The 16506-nt window shown below is 23.1% G+C and overlaps 5 protein-coding genes across 5 annotated transcripts; 3 read left to right on the top strand and 2 right to left on the bottom strand.

Moving 5' to 3' along the window:
• Positions 1-1822: 1822 nt before the first annotated feature.
• On the top strand, positions 1823-3898 carry PCHAS_0613100 (pantothenate kinase 2, putative; the record flags this gene model as incomplete). The annotated part of the gene is made up of 1 exon (XM_732896.2): positions 1823-3898. One exon carries the CDS (start codon positions 1823-1825, stop codon positions 3896-3898), a length of 2076 nt encoding a protein of 691 aa, XP_737989.2.
• A 1538-nt stretch (positions 3899-5436) lies between these two features.
• Positions 5437-6054, top strand: PCHAS_0613000 (conserved Plasmodium protein, unknown function; the record flags this gene model as incomplete). Its single annotated transcript, XM_726922.2, has 1 exon — positions 5437-6054. One exon carries the CDS (start codon positions 5437-5439, stop codon positions 6052-6054), a length of 618 nt encoding a protein of 205 aa, XP_732015.2.
• A 1276-nt stretch (positions 6055-7330) lies between these two features.
• Positions 7331-9079, top strand: PCHAS_0612900 (conserved protein, unknown function; the record flags this gene model as incomplete). The annotated part of the gene is made up of 1 exon (XM_738615.2): positions 7331-9079. The coding sequence occupies one exon, from the start codon at positions 7331-7333 to the stop codon at positions 9077-9079; it is 1749 nt and encodes a 582-aa protein (XP_743708.2).
• A 328-nt stretch (positions 9080-9407) lies between these two features.
• Positions 9408-12236, bottom strand: PCHAS_0612800 (succinyl-CoA ligase, putative; the record flags this gene model as incomplete). The annotated part of the gene is made up of 1 exon (XM_738614.2): positions 9408-12236. The coding sequence occupies one exon, from the start codon at positions 12234-12236 to the stop codon at positions 9408-9410; it is 2829 nt and encodes a 942-aa protein (XP_743707.2).
• Positions 12237-13945: 1709 nt separating this feature from the next.
• PCHAS_0612700 (trafficking protein particle complex subunit 5, putative) lies at positions 13946-14500 on the bottom strand (the record flags this gene model as incomplete). The annotated part of the gene is made up of 1 exon (XM_016797489.1): positions 13946-14500. One exon carries the CDS (start codon positions 14498-14500, stop codon positions 13946-13948), a length of 555 nt encoding a protein of 184 aa, XP_016653436.1.
• Positions 14501-16506: the final 2006 nt, after the last annotated feature.

Genomic DNA, 16506 nt, shown 5'->3' with positions numbered 1-16506 from the left:
TTTTATACATACATACATACATGCAGATTTTATGTGTCTATAAAACTGATAACACTAGACAGTTATACAACCAAAGGTAAAGGAAGTTATATAACATGAATATATATTTAATTTAAAACAAATTAAAATAATTCATCTTTAATTTTTCCACAATCAGTATTTTTTAATTATATTTGATGTTTAAAATGTTTTCAAAAATAAAAATTTATAATAGAAAAAATTGTTAAATATAAAAGTATGTTTATCCTGAAATTAGATTAATTTCCCTTTTCAATAAAATCAAAACGGTATAACATTAAATTTTTATGCATGTAGAATGTATATATATATGCATGTCGTTTAAATAATAATAATTTTTAAAATATTTTATAGAATAATTGTGTTTTATATATATATATTATATTTAATAAAAATAACATTTTATATATTCGACATGCACATGCATGTCTATGTATTTATATGGAAATTCATTGTTACACACTATAAAAACAAAAAATAGGAATACGCCATTATATATATATATATATTATATACATACAACGTGTATTAATATGGATAAAATAATTATTTTCTAATATTAGATGTTGAATGTATTATATGGAAACGTGCACTCCTGTTTTTGAAATGTTTTTGGTGGTTTCAAATGTTGTAAAAATAATGCACCTAATATTGTGATAGCATAATAATGTGATGATATTTTTTTTCTAGCTATTACACAAAATAGCTAGCTAAAAAAAAAAAAAAAAAAAAAGTATTATGTTCCAAATATAATACTAATTTCCACTATGTGTATATGTGCATTGATTTATATATGAATAATTTAATACCAGGTTTTATGTATTTATATTTTTAATTGTTGTAAGGAATAATATTATTAAATTTGAAAAGGTATAGAAAGAGGAAATACCACAAATGGGAATAATATAATTTATAAAAACGCAATATTTTCTAAAATATATTATGTAGCTAGTAATAATGCATAGTAAATAACCGGGTCTTCATATTATTATTATGACTATATATATGGGGCAAGACAAATATAAAAGCTTTACAAACCATATTTTCTAATTTTAGGATTTAAAAATTGACATAGAGAAAATTATAAATAAAAAAAACTATTTTGTTTATCTCATGATTTATTTATTTTAAAAATATATGCTACAAAAATGTAAGCAAATTATATATATATATATATAGTTAATACTAAAGCACTTATTTTTTGCCAAAAAATATATACAAATCTAGAATTTATTATTTGTTGCTTCGCTTTTTTTCTTTTTGCCTTTATCATTTGATATTCCAAATATTGTTTATTCATTATTATTATTTTATAAAATGCTCATATTTTGTTTTTTTGTTTTTTTTCCCCTCTCATATGTTTTCCATTTTCATTACCCTTATTAATTACTCTCCATATTTTTACATGTAAAGGGGTAATCAAATTGGGGATGAAAATTACAAAAGTTTAAAGATTTAAAACTTTTATTGAATTTTTTATTTATTTATAACTATTTTGTTAAGGGTTGCCCATGTTAAACAAATTTATATTGATGACGTCATTTGTGAGTCATATAAAAGTATGCATATGTGATTTCCATACGCATAAAAGTGATAAAAACAAAAAGCACACGACATATATATATAGATATCCTTGTATAAACGAGCTCTAAATACACGTTTTATGTAGTTATCAAAATAATTATTATAAAATAATATATTACGGCAATATGCCTGGTACATATGTTTATTATTTTGTAAAAGAAAATTCCTTCCTATGATATAATATTGAGCTCGTTAAAATACGTTTCTATGATATATCAAAATGGGGAATATAATAGGAGTAGAATGTTCCTTTAACAGAACTCATATAACTATTGTTGTGCTTAATGAAAAAATAAAAAGTAAATATTCAAATAAGTTAAACAATAACATTGTAGGAGACATATATAATTGTTTTTCTGCTTGTTATAATAATAATTATAATATAAATCAAAACTGTAATTACATTTCTCCAATTTGTGAGAGTGAAAAAGAAACAGATACTAACTTATCAACTAAAAATTACATGACCAAAAAAAAAGACATATTGGAATATATTTTAAATATACAACATATAATAAAAAATAATATTCAGTTAATCATCTTAAATAAAAATTTTAGACAAAGTAAGGATGCTGAATTTTCATTAAACGAATTAACCAAACATTTTAATGGTAATAGTGAAAATATTGATGAAAAATTTCATATATATAATAATTTTCTCAAAAAAAAATTAAATATTAATGAGAATGAAGTTGATGAAGAAATAGCGACATTTTATTTCTTAACTGTTAAGGTAAAAAATATTGATGAAGCTATATTAAAATGTTCGGAACAAACAATTAGCAACACACTAATAAATTTAACAGGGAAAAGAAGCAACTATATATTGAAAAAGTTAATTAAAATGAAGGGAATTAGGAAAAATATATATTCCCACAAAGAAATAATATGCATAAATAATTGTATAGCGTTTTTAAAAAATATATATCCACAAAGTTTATATCATTTTATAATGGGAAAAAGTGATTTCGAAAAAAATTATGAACAGACAGGAAATAATGAAGAAAACAAACAATTGGACTTAAAAAAAAAATATATTGAAAATAATGACTCTATTAAGTGTGCATATCCATACATTATAGTTAACATGAAACGAGTTACTAGTTATCACCTTGTTAATGAAAAAAATGAAATTTATCAAATTGGCAATTGTTTTATTGGATATAAATCGGTTATATCCCTTTTTTTATTAATAACTGGAAAGTTGTGTTCCCTGGAAAAATTATTTAGAATAGCTAAAAAAGGAACAAACCAAACTTTTGATATGTCTGTTGGTGATATTTATGGTACTTCCTATTGTAATGCTGGTCTAAGTAGCGACCTAACTGCATCATGTTTTGGATCTGCTATCAATATCGATAATATTAAAGACATATTTTCCAACCATAGTAAACAAAATAATGCCGCGATAAAAAACGAGGTGGATATATTTTCAAGTAGTAGCGAATGTGATATTAGTGAAGAATGCAGCACTGATGAGATGGATACACATTATGGTATAGATATTATTCCGACCTTAACAAAAAGTAACAACAATAATAGCGAAAATAATAACCATAATCATTATTGTAACAACGGAAAATGGATAGCTAATAAAAAATGTTTAAATGATCGCACACACAAATGCAAATATTTAAGCGATGATGAAACAGCAATAAAATGTATTAAAAAAAAAGCCAGAAAACAATTAGGAGAAAAATACCACTCCTTAACTGATCATGAATTATATATAAGGAAAGATTATAAAGAGAATTATTATTCTTCCTCCGATGAAAGTCTTAATTGTGAATTATTAAAAAATAAAAAAAAAATTCAAAAATATTATGAACAAGTCATAAAAAAAAATAATTCAAAAATGAAAAATATATATGTGCAGGAAAATTGTGTAAATAATAAAACTACACAAATGGAATATAATAATATTGAAAACAAGAAAGAAAATATTATATCAGAACAAAACCTCGAAAATATGAATGATCCTCTATACAATAGCAATACTAATAAAAATGTCACCCACCATTTTAGCAATATAGAATGCGATTTAAGCAAAACATTATTGTCTATGACTGTATATAATGCAACACACATGGGGTATATCCATAGTCATGCATATAATGTTAAACATGTATTTTTTTCAGGTTTTTTTTTGGAAAATTCAGCTTGTATAGAATTACTCAAAATTTATATAAAGTTTATGTATCATAATGAACAAACATTATACTTTTTTAAATTTTCTACACATATCAGTAGCTTAGGAGCAGCTTTACAATTATTAGACTGGGAATATTTTTTTTGAATATTTTTTTTAAGTTATATTTGTCGATCTGCTTATATATAATATATATTGCATGTGCATATTTTATTTGTTTTTTATACGAACAATTTGATGTATTTTGCTCATAAAAAATGTAAGCAAATACATTATAAGAACACAAAGTTTCTATTTATGGCACTAAATTTGTTAAAACACGTAACAATAATATATATTTAAAACCTATGTATTGACACGTAAACATATATTTGTCACATATACCGAGCATAATTATACAGCATATATTTTATATGCGTTTCCTAAGAATAATAGTGCATATAATTTATAGAACATTACACACAATGATTATTCTGCAATAATCCATACGTTTTTTTACAAAACCTTATATGTGCATATATTGATGTTTATATTTCTCCTGTTTAATTTGTGCATATGGTAGCCATAAATATAAAGTTATATAAATATATATATATAACTATATGTGTATTATGTATATTAAAAATTATTCATTGATATATTGGAAATTGTGTTATTTACAGTATTTTAAAAATGGTGAGTATAGGCTATATACTAAAATAACGTTGAGCTGTAATTTTAATTTCACCGCAGTATTTATAAAATAATTTTCACATATTAAAAATAATTGCAAAAAATATAATTAATATATATTATCCATTACACTTTTCTTTATATATTTATTTTCCTAATAAAATTATTATTTTTTCTACTTATTTTATTATTTTTTTTTATTATTATTCGTTATTTTTTTTAAATAAAATATTACGCAAATTTAGCGACAAATTTTACTTACGCCGAGTTATTATGTAATTATTTATATTTGTTTTCGATTTAATAAATATTTCCAATTTTTTACACATAGGGAATTAATGTAAACCTTGTGTTAACAAACATTTTAACATAATTTTACATAATGCATATATGTGTATATATGTATAAATATTTAGAGAGTAAAATAATTGCACAATTCCCAGCTTAAATAAGCCTACTTTGCTTTATTTATTTTTTTTTATTTTATTTTTATTTTTTTTTTTATATATTTTTTTAATATATATTTTTTAATTATTTAAATAGAAAAGGTTTTCAAATTAAATATAATATTTGTTGTCAGCAAAACAAATAAAAGCATGAATTAAAGCTTTAATTTCTACACCTATCTTAAATAATATTTTCCAGCATTAACTTAATTAATTATATAATAAGTCAAAATATTATAGAGCGGCAAAAATCAAAACAAACTATTTTAATACAATATACCAAATAAAATGAGAGCAAAACAGCAAATCATATATTTAAAAAGTAAATTAAATTAAATAAAAATTATATACAACTGCTTAAATGATATACGAAATTGTGTTGATTTTTTTTGTTTTGTAAATTGTAATAGTATTATAAATTTGTATTGACTAATCATATAGAGGTACTATATGACTTAAACTATTTCAAAATCAAAAAGAAAATATTCATAAAAAAAAGCAAACAAAATTTGAAAAAAAAAAAAATATATATATTATATATGTAATAAAATATGCTATGAAGAGAACATGAAAACAGAAAATGATAATTGGAGTAGCTCACGGGAAATCCATTTAATGGATTTCATTAATTGTCCGTTGTGTTACCATACCAATTTTATTAGTATGGCTTTATTTATCGTTGGTAGTACGTTTTTTATTTTTAAGCCCTTATATGTTACGGGATGTATTATTTTTGCAATAGCATCAGCAATGTGTTTTTATAGTAATGTAATGGGAGCATATACAACTGGTTCAGAAAATAAGAAGGAGTTTTATGGATATATAAATTATTCGTTGGGATGTTTAATTTTTGTAATAGGCTCAATCTATTCTTGTTTCAAAGATGATCCCTTATCAGTGAAGTTATTTGTTTTGGGAAGTACTGCTTTTCTTGTTGGATCATTGTGTTTTGTATATGGGATAAGTTATAGACAAATCAAAAGAATTGATTGGAAAGTTTTACTTGTATATATAGTAAATATATTAGGATCAATATTGTTTACTATTGCAAGCTTTTTATATTTCTATCCCCAGTTTTACAATTACGCATCCTATTTATATATTGAAGGCAGTATATTATTTACTTTGGGTACATGGTTTGATTATATTATTTATATAAATAATAATATCAATTTACCCTATTAGTATTACCCCTTAATATAATCATATATTAATTATCAGTTAATTAATTTGAAATTTATACAATTATTTTACAAAATTTTTTATTTGTAAAGTGTTAAGCCGCAATTTGACATATACCAAATTAATATCACACATGCATATACCAAATTAATATCACACATGCATATATCCAATTAATACCACACCTACATGTATCCAATTAGTACCACACCTACATATATCCAATTAATATCACACCTACATATAACCCTTTTTAGGATGTCAACTATTAATCATGTAGCACATTTTATGAATTTGCTATCATTTTTTTTAGTATTATAATTATTATTTTGTATTTATGCTTTTTGTTTAATTTATACACACCTTTGCTATTTTTTATATGAACACATATACAGTAAAAGAGCAGAGCTTATGCTTACATGCTCCAATTTTTTTTGTTTTAAATGTTTTGTTTTTAAAAGAAAATATATAGTTATATAGTATAACAGTGTAACCTATATATTTTTCGTTTTCAGTTTTTTTATTTACAATTGTACAGTAATATTTAAGATATGTTATTTATTCTATTGAATATTGTATTGTTTTAAGCATATGCATATATTTTTTACTATTCATATTTTATTCATACCGTATTTCATTTTTTGTCAGTTGTATATTTACACTAATTTATATATTATACAGTTCTAAACTTTAAATTCAATTCTAACCACCATTAAAAAACAAAAAAAGAATTTCTATCCATACAATGGTTATTTTTTTTTTCCACTTATCGTAATATATTTTTATTTATTTTGGATATTTTTTAAAATAATTATGAACAGGGCATGTAAAAAAGACTTTACACAAATAATATTCTAAATGAAAAAAAAAAAAAAAAAAATACAGCTATATAGAACGCTATACAATAATAAACATTTGTGGCTTCCTTAAATTGCCCACCTTTTAAAGCTACACCATTTATTTGTATTATGAAAAAATAAATGATAATTAACATATTTTGTGTATTTCCAAAAAGAATATAAGCCTTTTTTTTATTTTTAAAACATGAAGGATAATATGAGAAAAAAAAAAAAAAAAAAAATAGCTATCTATGTGAAAAAGCTAGCACATACAAATTTGTAAAGCAAAAAAATATTTATATATGTTTATAAATATTTTTCATGCTTAGTTAAGATATTCTTAGATTTACACAATTTGGAAAGCAACGTATTTATGCGTTTTTCCCTATGAATGCAAATTTTATTTGGTCTCCCATTCGCCTTACTCTTTTTTGAGGACGATGGCGTTTTTTGCAAAAAATGTAGGGAATTTCATAAAAATAAGAAAATCACAATTCGGAAAATTGAAAAACTTTGGGTCATATAACAAAAAAAATTATATATATAATCAATATGATAATTTGATAAATATAGGAAATAAAAAACCGGATGAAATAATAAATTTGTTAGATGATTTGTGTAAAGAGAAAAGGTGTGACACTGAATTAATCAAATGCATTACAGATCATATATACGATTTTAGTGATGATTTTTTTTGTCCCCAATTAATAAAAGTATTAGAAAATTATGTAAAATTAAAATATTCAGATGAAACATTATTAGGAATTGTATGTAATAGAATAGAAGACTTAGTTAGTTTAAAATCATGTATAAGAACAAAAAATATGATAAATATTTATAAACAATTAAATTTTCACCATCCAATAGTTAAACTACCATTACTATCCCAATTAAATGATAACATAAATGAATATAAAAATGAACTTGTTTCAATTGTTAAAAATATATCTTATTTATATGCTGACAATTATACTAGCAATAATATTCTGAACAGACTAATTGTAAATTCAGAATACTACCAAAAAGATCTTTTTACAGTGCTTGAAGGAATAAGTAGATTAAATGTGTGTGAAAATAATAATACTTTTATTGAAATAGTTAATAAAAAAATAAAATATTTAGAAGATAATAATATATGTTGTAATTTAAAAGATTTTATTAAATTCTTTAGTGCATATAAAAGGTTAAATATAAATCAGTCTACCTATTTACATTCTCAATTTGAAAAAAAAATAGATAACATCAAATTAATATCACCAAATAATATTTCTTACATTTTACTCGCAATGTTATCATCCAAATTTAGGCATCAAAAATTGTCTGAATTGATCATAATAAATATCGAAAATTATGTAGGAAATCTTGACAACAAAATAGTGAGTAATCAATATGGTCAACCAAATATTAATTTTTTTAGTTCAAGCAATAATGAAACATCAAATACAACTAGTTCAAAATCGAGTTCAATATATAATAAAATAATAGATTACAAAAGCAATTTCAATATGAATAATAAGACTGACGATTTCTCAAATTTAGAAAATAACATTGGAAAAAATTGTAACCAATATGTATTAAATTATTTACCTTTTCATATACTACTTTTAACATTACTAGGTCATGACAATAGTACCAATGTTTTAACTTATTTAATTGACATATGTATAAATGAATGCATAGATTTATATGATGTATCAAGTTTGATAAAGATCTTATATTCTTACACACTTTTAGGCATAAATAAAAAGAAAAACAGAGAGTATAAAAATAATGTTATAAAAATATTTTCGGCACTTGAAAATGTCTATAAAAGTGCTAGTACGAATGATATGAAAATTTTATATAATTGTTTTTTATATAATAAAGATATAATTGAAAGAGAAGAAAAATTAAAAGATATATTTTCAGATTTATTAAATTATGAACTTTTAACATTATTACCATCTTCTTATTCAGATTTAAATTTTCAAGATCTTGAAATTGTCAAATATGCTAGCTCATCATATTTAAAAAATAAAAAAAATAATAATATTTTTTTTTACCTTAACAAAAATGATTTTTATTCTACTAATGATTATATTTATGACAATTTAATTGTTAGTGTTAAATTCAAAATAGATCTCCTCAAAAAAAAATTTGGACAAAATGAACTTAACATAATTTACGAAAACCAGCCCCTAAAGTGTTAGTCTAAGCCTGCCACTGCGAGCTATGTCACTTTTTGTTTGCCCACTTAGCTAGCCATCCAGCTAGTCATTCATCTAGCCACTTAACTAGTCATTCATCTAGTCATTTAGCTAGTCATTATTTAACTACTCGTTTAACTACCCATTGTTTAACTACGTGCTGTTTATTTGTTTTTTGTATGAATAAAAATAACTTAAAGCGGAATGCAATGGTTGAACACGTGTGTGAATGCACTTTGGCTATATCTAAACAAGCCATGAAAAACAATTAAAAATAAACGTAAAAATAAAAGCAGTGAAATAGTACCCTTTGTGAAACATACGGAAAAGGCTAATTAGCTTTTACATAACATGCAACATCGTCTTGTTCGTGGTCTAAAGAGTATCCAGCATTTTTCAAGTTATCTATATAATTTGAATTTTTTTTGATGTATATAAAGTTACTTTTTGAATTATTATTTTGTTTTGAAAGTGTGTTAATTTGATCTATTAGAATAGAAAAGGTAGATTTGTCTTTAGCATATATATAGCAATGTAAATCATTTTTGTTTTCAATTTTTACTAATCCATTAATATTATTATTTTCTATATTTAATATAACATTATATAATTCATAATCACAATTACAAAGTTGATATGAAAACATATCGGATATAATATGATCTTTATTTACAAAGAAAAACGTATCTTTATGTAACTCTTCTAAATTGTTTTTAATAAATTTGCGAATTAATTTAAAATCATATTCATGTATAGGTCTAGTGATATGTTTAGAAAAATTTTCTAAATTAGGATTTTCATTATGAATTGTAACAAGATTCATAGGATATCTTTTACTAATTTTATTATATAAATCATTTTTCGAATCAAAATTTATAGTCTTTCTCAAAGTGAATCGTGCATCTAATGCAATCATTTTATTTCCAGATACAAATAATGGATTTATGTCGGATTCATTAATATATGGTAATAAATCGGAAACTAATTCAGAGAAATTCATAATTGTTGTTATAAGTTTTGGCATATCACATTTTTTAAATCTTGATGAATTGCCTAATAGTGCATTATATATTTTTGTATTTTTGATTGTATGATGTGCATAGGAATATGTAATAGGTGGGATTAATAAAACAGTGTCTTTAAATATTTCAACATATGATCCTCCTGATCCAAATAAAAGTACTGGTCCAAAGCACTTATCATAATAATACCCTAATATTAATTCTATTCCATCATTTATGTTAATCATATCTTGTATAGTAACACCTTGAAATCCTTTTTCTTGTTTATGTGCTTGTACATTTTCATATATTTTTTTATAAGCATTTATTAATTCCTCTTTAGAATTAATATTTAATATAACACCTCCAATATCCTTTTTATGGGTAATTGTATCTGAATATATTTTCATAGCACAAGGATAATTTATTTTATCAGCATTTTCTACATCAGACAATGTTTTATATATTTTTGTATTAACAACAGGTATATCATATGCCTCTAAAATTTGTTTTGAATCGTATTCGTTCAATATATAATTTTTATTTTCAAAAGCTTTTTTTATTATTTCTATTGCTTCGCGTTTTCGTGGATTTTCTGACGAGTTAAAGTCGTGTTGTTTTTGTATTAACTTATTAATGTAATAGTTTTCTTCATCGGTTGCTAAAAAGTCAGGTATTTCTTGATATAGCCCTTGTATATGTTTAACATTTTGATATAATTTTAATAGGTTTTGTACTGAATGTTCAGGATGGACAAATGTTGGAATATTATTTTTGTTTAGTAAATTTGAAGACTGTTCTAAAGATGTACCTCCTAAATAGTTACATAATATTAATTTATTTTTTGCTGTTAAATTATTTTTAAGATTTATTATTTCTTGTGCCGTTTTTAAAGGATCCGTAACACTCTGGGGTGATAATAAAACAACGATATTTTTATATTGCTCATCTAAAGCTAATGCTTCTATAGTTTTTTTATATAATGCTGGTGATGCATCACCAAGTATATCAATTGGATTAGCTTTACTCCAAGAATTTGGTAGAAATTTATCTAACTCTGTTTTTAATTTATTATTTAAATTAGTTAAAGATCCATCATTTTTTACAATACTATCTACTAGTAATACTCCAGGACCTCCTGCATTTGTTACAACACATACTTCATTTGTTTCTGGATATTTTGATAAATTTAAAATTTTACACATATTAAATAATTCTTCAAAATTTTCAGCAACTAGAACCCCTAATTTTTTCATAGATGCATAAAAAATTTCATAATTGCCAACCATAGAACCCGTATGTGAAATAGCAGCTTCAGCAGCTTTTGCAGTTTTTCCACTTTTTAATACAATTATAGGTTTATATAAACAAATCCTCTTACATGTTTCCATAAACCTATCCATATCTCCAATGGATTCAACATATAATAAAATATATTTTGTATTATCATCATAAAATAAATATTCAATTAGTTCATAAAATTGAACATCACACATAGATCCAACCGAAATAAAATGCGAAAAACCAATATTATGTTGTAAAGATAAATCTAAAGCTGCTGAGCATATTGCACCACTTTGAGAAAGTAAAGAAAAATGTCCTTTTAATATATCACTATCTGCAAAAGATGCATTCATATTATGATAAGAATGTATAATACCTAAACAGTTCGGTCCTATAATTCTTATATTATTTTTTTTAGCTATATCTATAATTTGTTTTTCTAATTTTAAACCTTCTTCACCTGTTTCTTTAAATCCAGCTGTAATAATAACAACCCCTCGAACATTTTTGCATTTTAATTCTTCCATTGCTGCAAGGACATAATCTCGGGGCACTGCTATAACAGCTAAATGGATAGAATCATCTTTAATGTCTTTCAACGATTTATAACTATCCCTATCATATATTTTACTGCCTTTAATATTTACAAAATGAAGTTTATAATTATTTTCTCCCTTTATTAAGTTATTAACAAGCGAATTTCCAACAGATCCTTTTCTTTCAGTTGCCCCAATTATTGCAATACTTTTGGGCTTAAATATATATTCTAAACTATTTTTAAAATGGGATTTATAATTTACATTTTTGTTATACTCTACCCATACACTATAAAAACTTTTTCGGAGAAAAAATTGCTCCGTTTTCTGTATACTCATTTTGGATATCTGATATGTGTAGGTTAATTATTTTGATTGTTTAAAACCTTTTCAATGAGCTATCCGTAGGAAATATAATTGGCTAGTCCCACGTTTTGAATTTTGTGCACATGAATGTAGTAATATCTACAATTTTTATATATATGGTTAACCAATTCAACTACTTAGCTACTTCAGGGGTACAAGAAAACGCCTACACTTTGGGGGCAGCCTAACGGCTTGATTTATAAATTTTTGTCGTTATGCCTAAACGTTACACAATTGCATATTCATGCAGCTTCTTTATTTTTAATTAAATTTTTTTTTTACACTTTAAGGTTTAAAAATTTACTTTTTTTTTAAGCAAAGGTTTACACTGGTAACATTCATAAGGGAATGGAAAATAAATCCTTAATAATTATGTACTTGTTATTTTTATATTTAATTTATTTACACATATTTGATAAATATAAAAATTGTAAATATTAATTTTATAGAAAACTAAGTTTATCCAATTATTTTTATTTTTTTTCCATTCCTTTGTATTCTTGCTCATATTAATTATATATCATATGCCCAATCGACCCATAAATATTTTTGTATAATACACCATGTGAAAATGTGATCCTCTTGTTATATAAATAGCATATATATTAAAAGCTATGCTTGTTTTTTTTTTTTAAATGAATTCGATTTGCTTATATAAGGTGCAATTATTTTTTTACACAGATATATGTATATGCATTTGTTTATGTTTTTTTATCCAAATTACCCTAACCACATATATATGTATATTTTTCCACTGATATGTTTTATATATGTACATTATTTATTCGCAATTGTGAAGTATGAACAGAGGGAACTATGTTTTGTATTTTCATACAAAAAAATAATACCCTCATACATAAAAATAAAACCCATTATTTCAGACCATATGTTTGTACTAATTTACGTACAGATTTAAAATAGCAAAAATTATGGCTGTTTGAAAAGGTATATCAAGCCGTTTTATTTAATATACTTAGTATCCAAAATAAACAAATCAGTACACATTTTTATTATTCTACAATTTTGTAAAAATATAATAAAATCCACGTTATATTTTTGTGGCATGGTATAACTGGATTGTACTCTCTTTTCAATCGCATATAATTTAATTTATTTTTTTTGTATTTTAGCACAAACATGTGCGGTAATATGTTAATATTATATGAACAGCTAAATAAATTATGAACAGTTAATAAATTATGAAGGGTTAATAAATTGTAAACGGTTAATAAATTATGAATTGTTCATAAAAAAAGTGGGAATAATAATTAAAATAAAATTATAAATATAAAAGGACACGAAAAATAAAAACTATATATATGTTGCTCTATTTGTGATAATGCTGTAAAATAGAGATGGCATGTTTGATTTCGCATATTGTCTTTTATTTCTTTTAATTTATACACAAATTGGCAAGCATTTTGAAAAGAATAAGAAAAGTTCTTTCCTTCATTAGACATTGCTATAATTGTGTGCATATTTTTATTTTAAATAATATTAAAATAAGGTGTATCAAAAAAAATTATGAAATATTACAAATTCATAAGTGTGCATAAATATGTTTAAAAAAAAAAATTATTTGATTTAAGAAGTTGGTATTTTTGATAAAGCCATATTTTATCGTGTCCTATAGTGGTACCAAAAAAAGTGTCGATATATGGGCATTACTACATTCATGCATGTTAGTTATTTTGTTCTCGTTCAATTACTTCAGGATAAAATTTTATAAAAATAGTTGTATTTTCAGTTTTATCATTTTTATTTACAGTATGTGCAGTAACCTCAGCTTGAAATTCAGAGCTGCAAAGAAAACCCTCAACGATCCCAGCAGCAAATGATGCACAATTTATATTGCCATAATCCTTTGGTACTGTTATAAATTTATTTAATAAAATATTTTGATCACAAATCATATATTCATATATACTATCTTGCGATTTAAGTAAATCGGATGAATAGTCAAATAAATATTTCCATAAATGTTTTGAAATAAATGTTAAAATATTCAATATATTTATACTTCTTTTAGCTTTATTTCGATAACATAAATATTCATTTAATTTATAACCTACACGTATTCCCATTTCATGTAAACAATCCTCTATTCTATATCCCTTTTTACTTTTGTATAAACAATATTGAACTATTTCACAAAATAATATACTAAAGGCACTTAGACTTACATTTTTTTTAGCTTTTAATAATTCTTTTTTAATCTCGTTTTTTCCTTTATCCATTTTGGATTACTTACAAAGGCATTGAAATCAAAAGTTGTACTTTATTTTTGTTCGAAGCTTCGAAGGGGTCTACACCCGTCACACTCTACAAATGATATTTGTTAGGTTTTATTCAGTTAATTTATTTTGCTGGCTTATTTGCTGGCTTATTTTGTTGGCTTATTTGTTGGGTTTATTTTTTTCGGCTTCCCTCATTTTCCAGCTTGGCTTGACGGATCTTTCATAAAACTGGATTTCCAATTTTAAAAAAAGTTGAAAGGAAAATTAGGGAAATATTTATTTTTAAATGTATTTAAAAAATATGATATATATGCATGATTTAAAAGTGTAGTAATTAAAAAAAAATTTCACTAATTTTACATGTATGAGTAATATAAATAGTATAAATAATATGACTGTTCATATTTTATTTGGCTAAAAAAAATGAAAATATTTTTGTAAAAAAAAAAAGTGCAATATTGGTAGAAAACCAAATAAATAAGTTACCCCACAAATTATTATTTCCTTTGAAATATTCATACAATTTTTTATGCTATCATATATAGTGAGAAGGTGCCTTTATAAATTTTGTATTTAAAATTAAATCATATTTTTTTAAAACAAATTAAATAATAAGTTTAAATAAAAGACCTGAATGACTTTGTTCGCATGCTAAGTTTGAAGGTGTTAATAAAAATGTAACCATTCCTATCCATATTATATATTCAACAAAAAAAAAGCCAACCAATTTAGTATTAAAAAAATAGTATACTATATATATCACCAAGTAATGCTATTATAAGGGGAACATACGTGTGTATATGTTACCCCTTCTTATTTTCCACCGGTTTGAAATGTAGAGAATGCTGAAAGACTTATTATTCATATTAAGGGATAGAAAAAGTTGTGAGCTACCAAATTGGTGACATTATAAAATGGAAAGACTTGTTTGTATAAATAAATTGACATTGAAAATGATGAGCAGTAGTAATTATACTTATTTAATCGAAAAATGGTATAGCTATTTGGAATAAAAATATTACAACATATGGGTACATTATCAACCTTTTCATTTTTAATTGGCATTATATACATTTTGAATAAGCCCTTAAAATGTCCCCATTTCGTAAAACAGTTTTATATATATAGCAGAGTTGAAAAAAAAAATAAAAATTTTTCATTTAAATTATATTTTTTTAAGACAATAATTTGTTATAAAACTTGGAATATTGTAAAAAATGTTTATATAAATATTTTATAAACATTATAATGATATAAATAAAAAAGGAATAGTAATATTATAGGTACAATAGTAAGGATATAATTTTTTTAAATTTTATAGTTTAAAATAAAAAGTATTGTTGTGTTGTTTTTATATAAAAAAATTATTATGAATAAAATTTTCAATATAATTTTTATTAAGTATATAATATTAATCCCCTTTTTTACATAGAATTGTAATATAATAAAAATATAGGCATAATAGTTGTATCCCCGAAAGGGCTATACCCATAATACATAATAATATTATATACTATAAATTTTATGCGCATATATGTGCGTGGTTTGTTTGGTAATATTTATAAAATAATATATTATTGATAAAGGGAAGGGGCTTTTCAAATCAAGTTGGATGCATACATCCCATATATTATACATTAGCTTATACATATATTTATTTACGGAATATAATTTAAAAAAATTATAATAGAAGGCATTATAAAATTTATATACATATGCAAAAAATATATAGTACAATTTTTATATAATAAATATTCCCTTGCATAATTTTTATACACGTAATTAAATTTATTATTAAGTAGCACATAATAAACATTGCATATATATATAATTAAATAAAAAAGGAAAAGAGAAAAATAGCAAAAAAAAATATATAATAATAATATAATCAATTAATGAATTAATATATATATAGAAAGAAAATTAAAAAAAAAAAATAAATAAATGTGAATTAAAGTAATTATAATTAAGTGGATAAAATAGTATATATATTATTATACTGTATT

The sequence above is a fragment of the Plasmodium chabaudi genome (genome assembly GCF_900002335.3).
Source record: "Plasmodium chabaudi chabaudi strain AS genome assembly, chromosome: 6".
Classification (NCBI taxonomy): domain Eukaryota; phylum Apicomplexa; class Aconoidasida; order Haemosporida; family Plasmodiidae; genus Plasmodium; species Plasmodium chabaudi.
The sequence above is the reverse complement of the archived record's forward strand: the minus strand, read 5'-3'. Positions and strand labels throughout refer to the sequence as shown.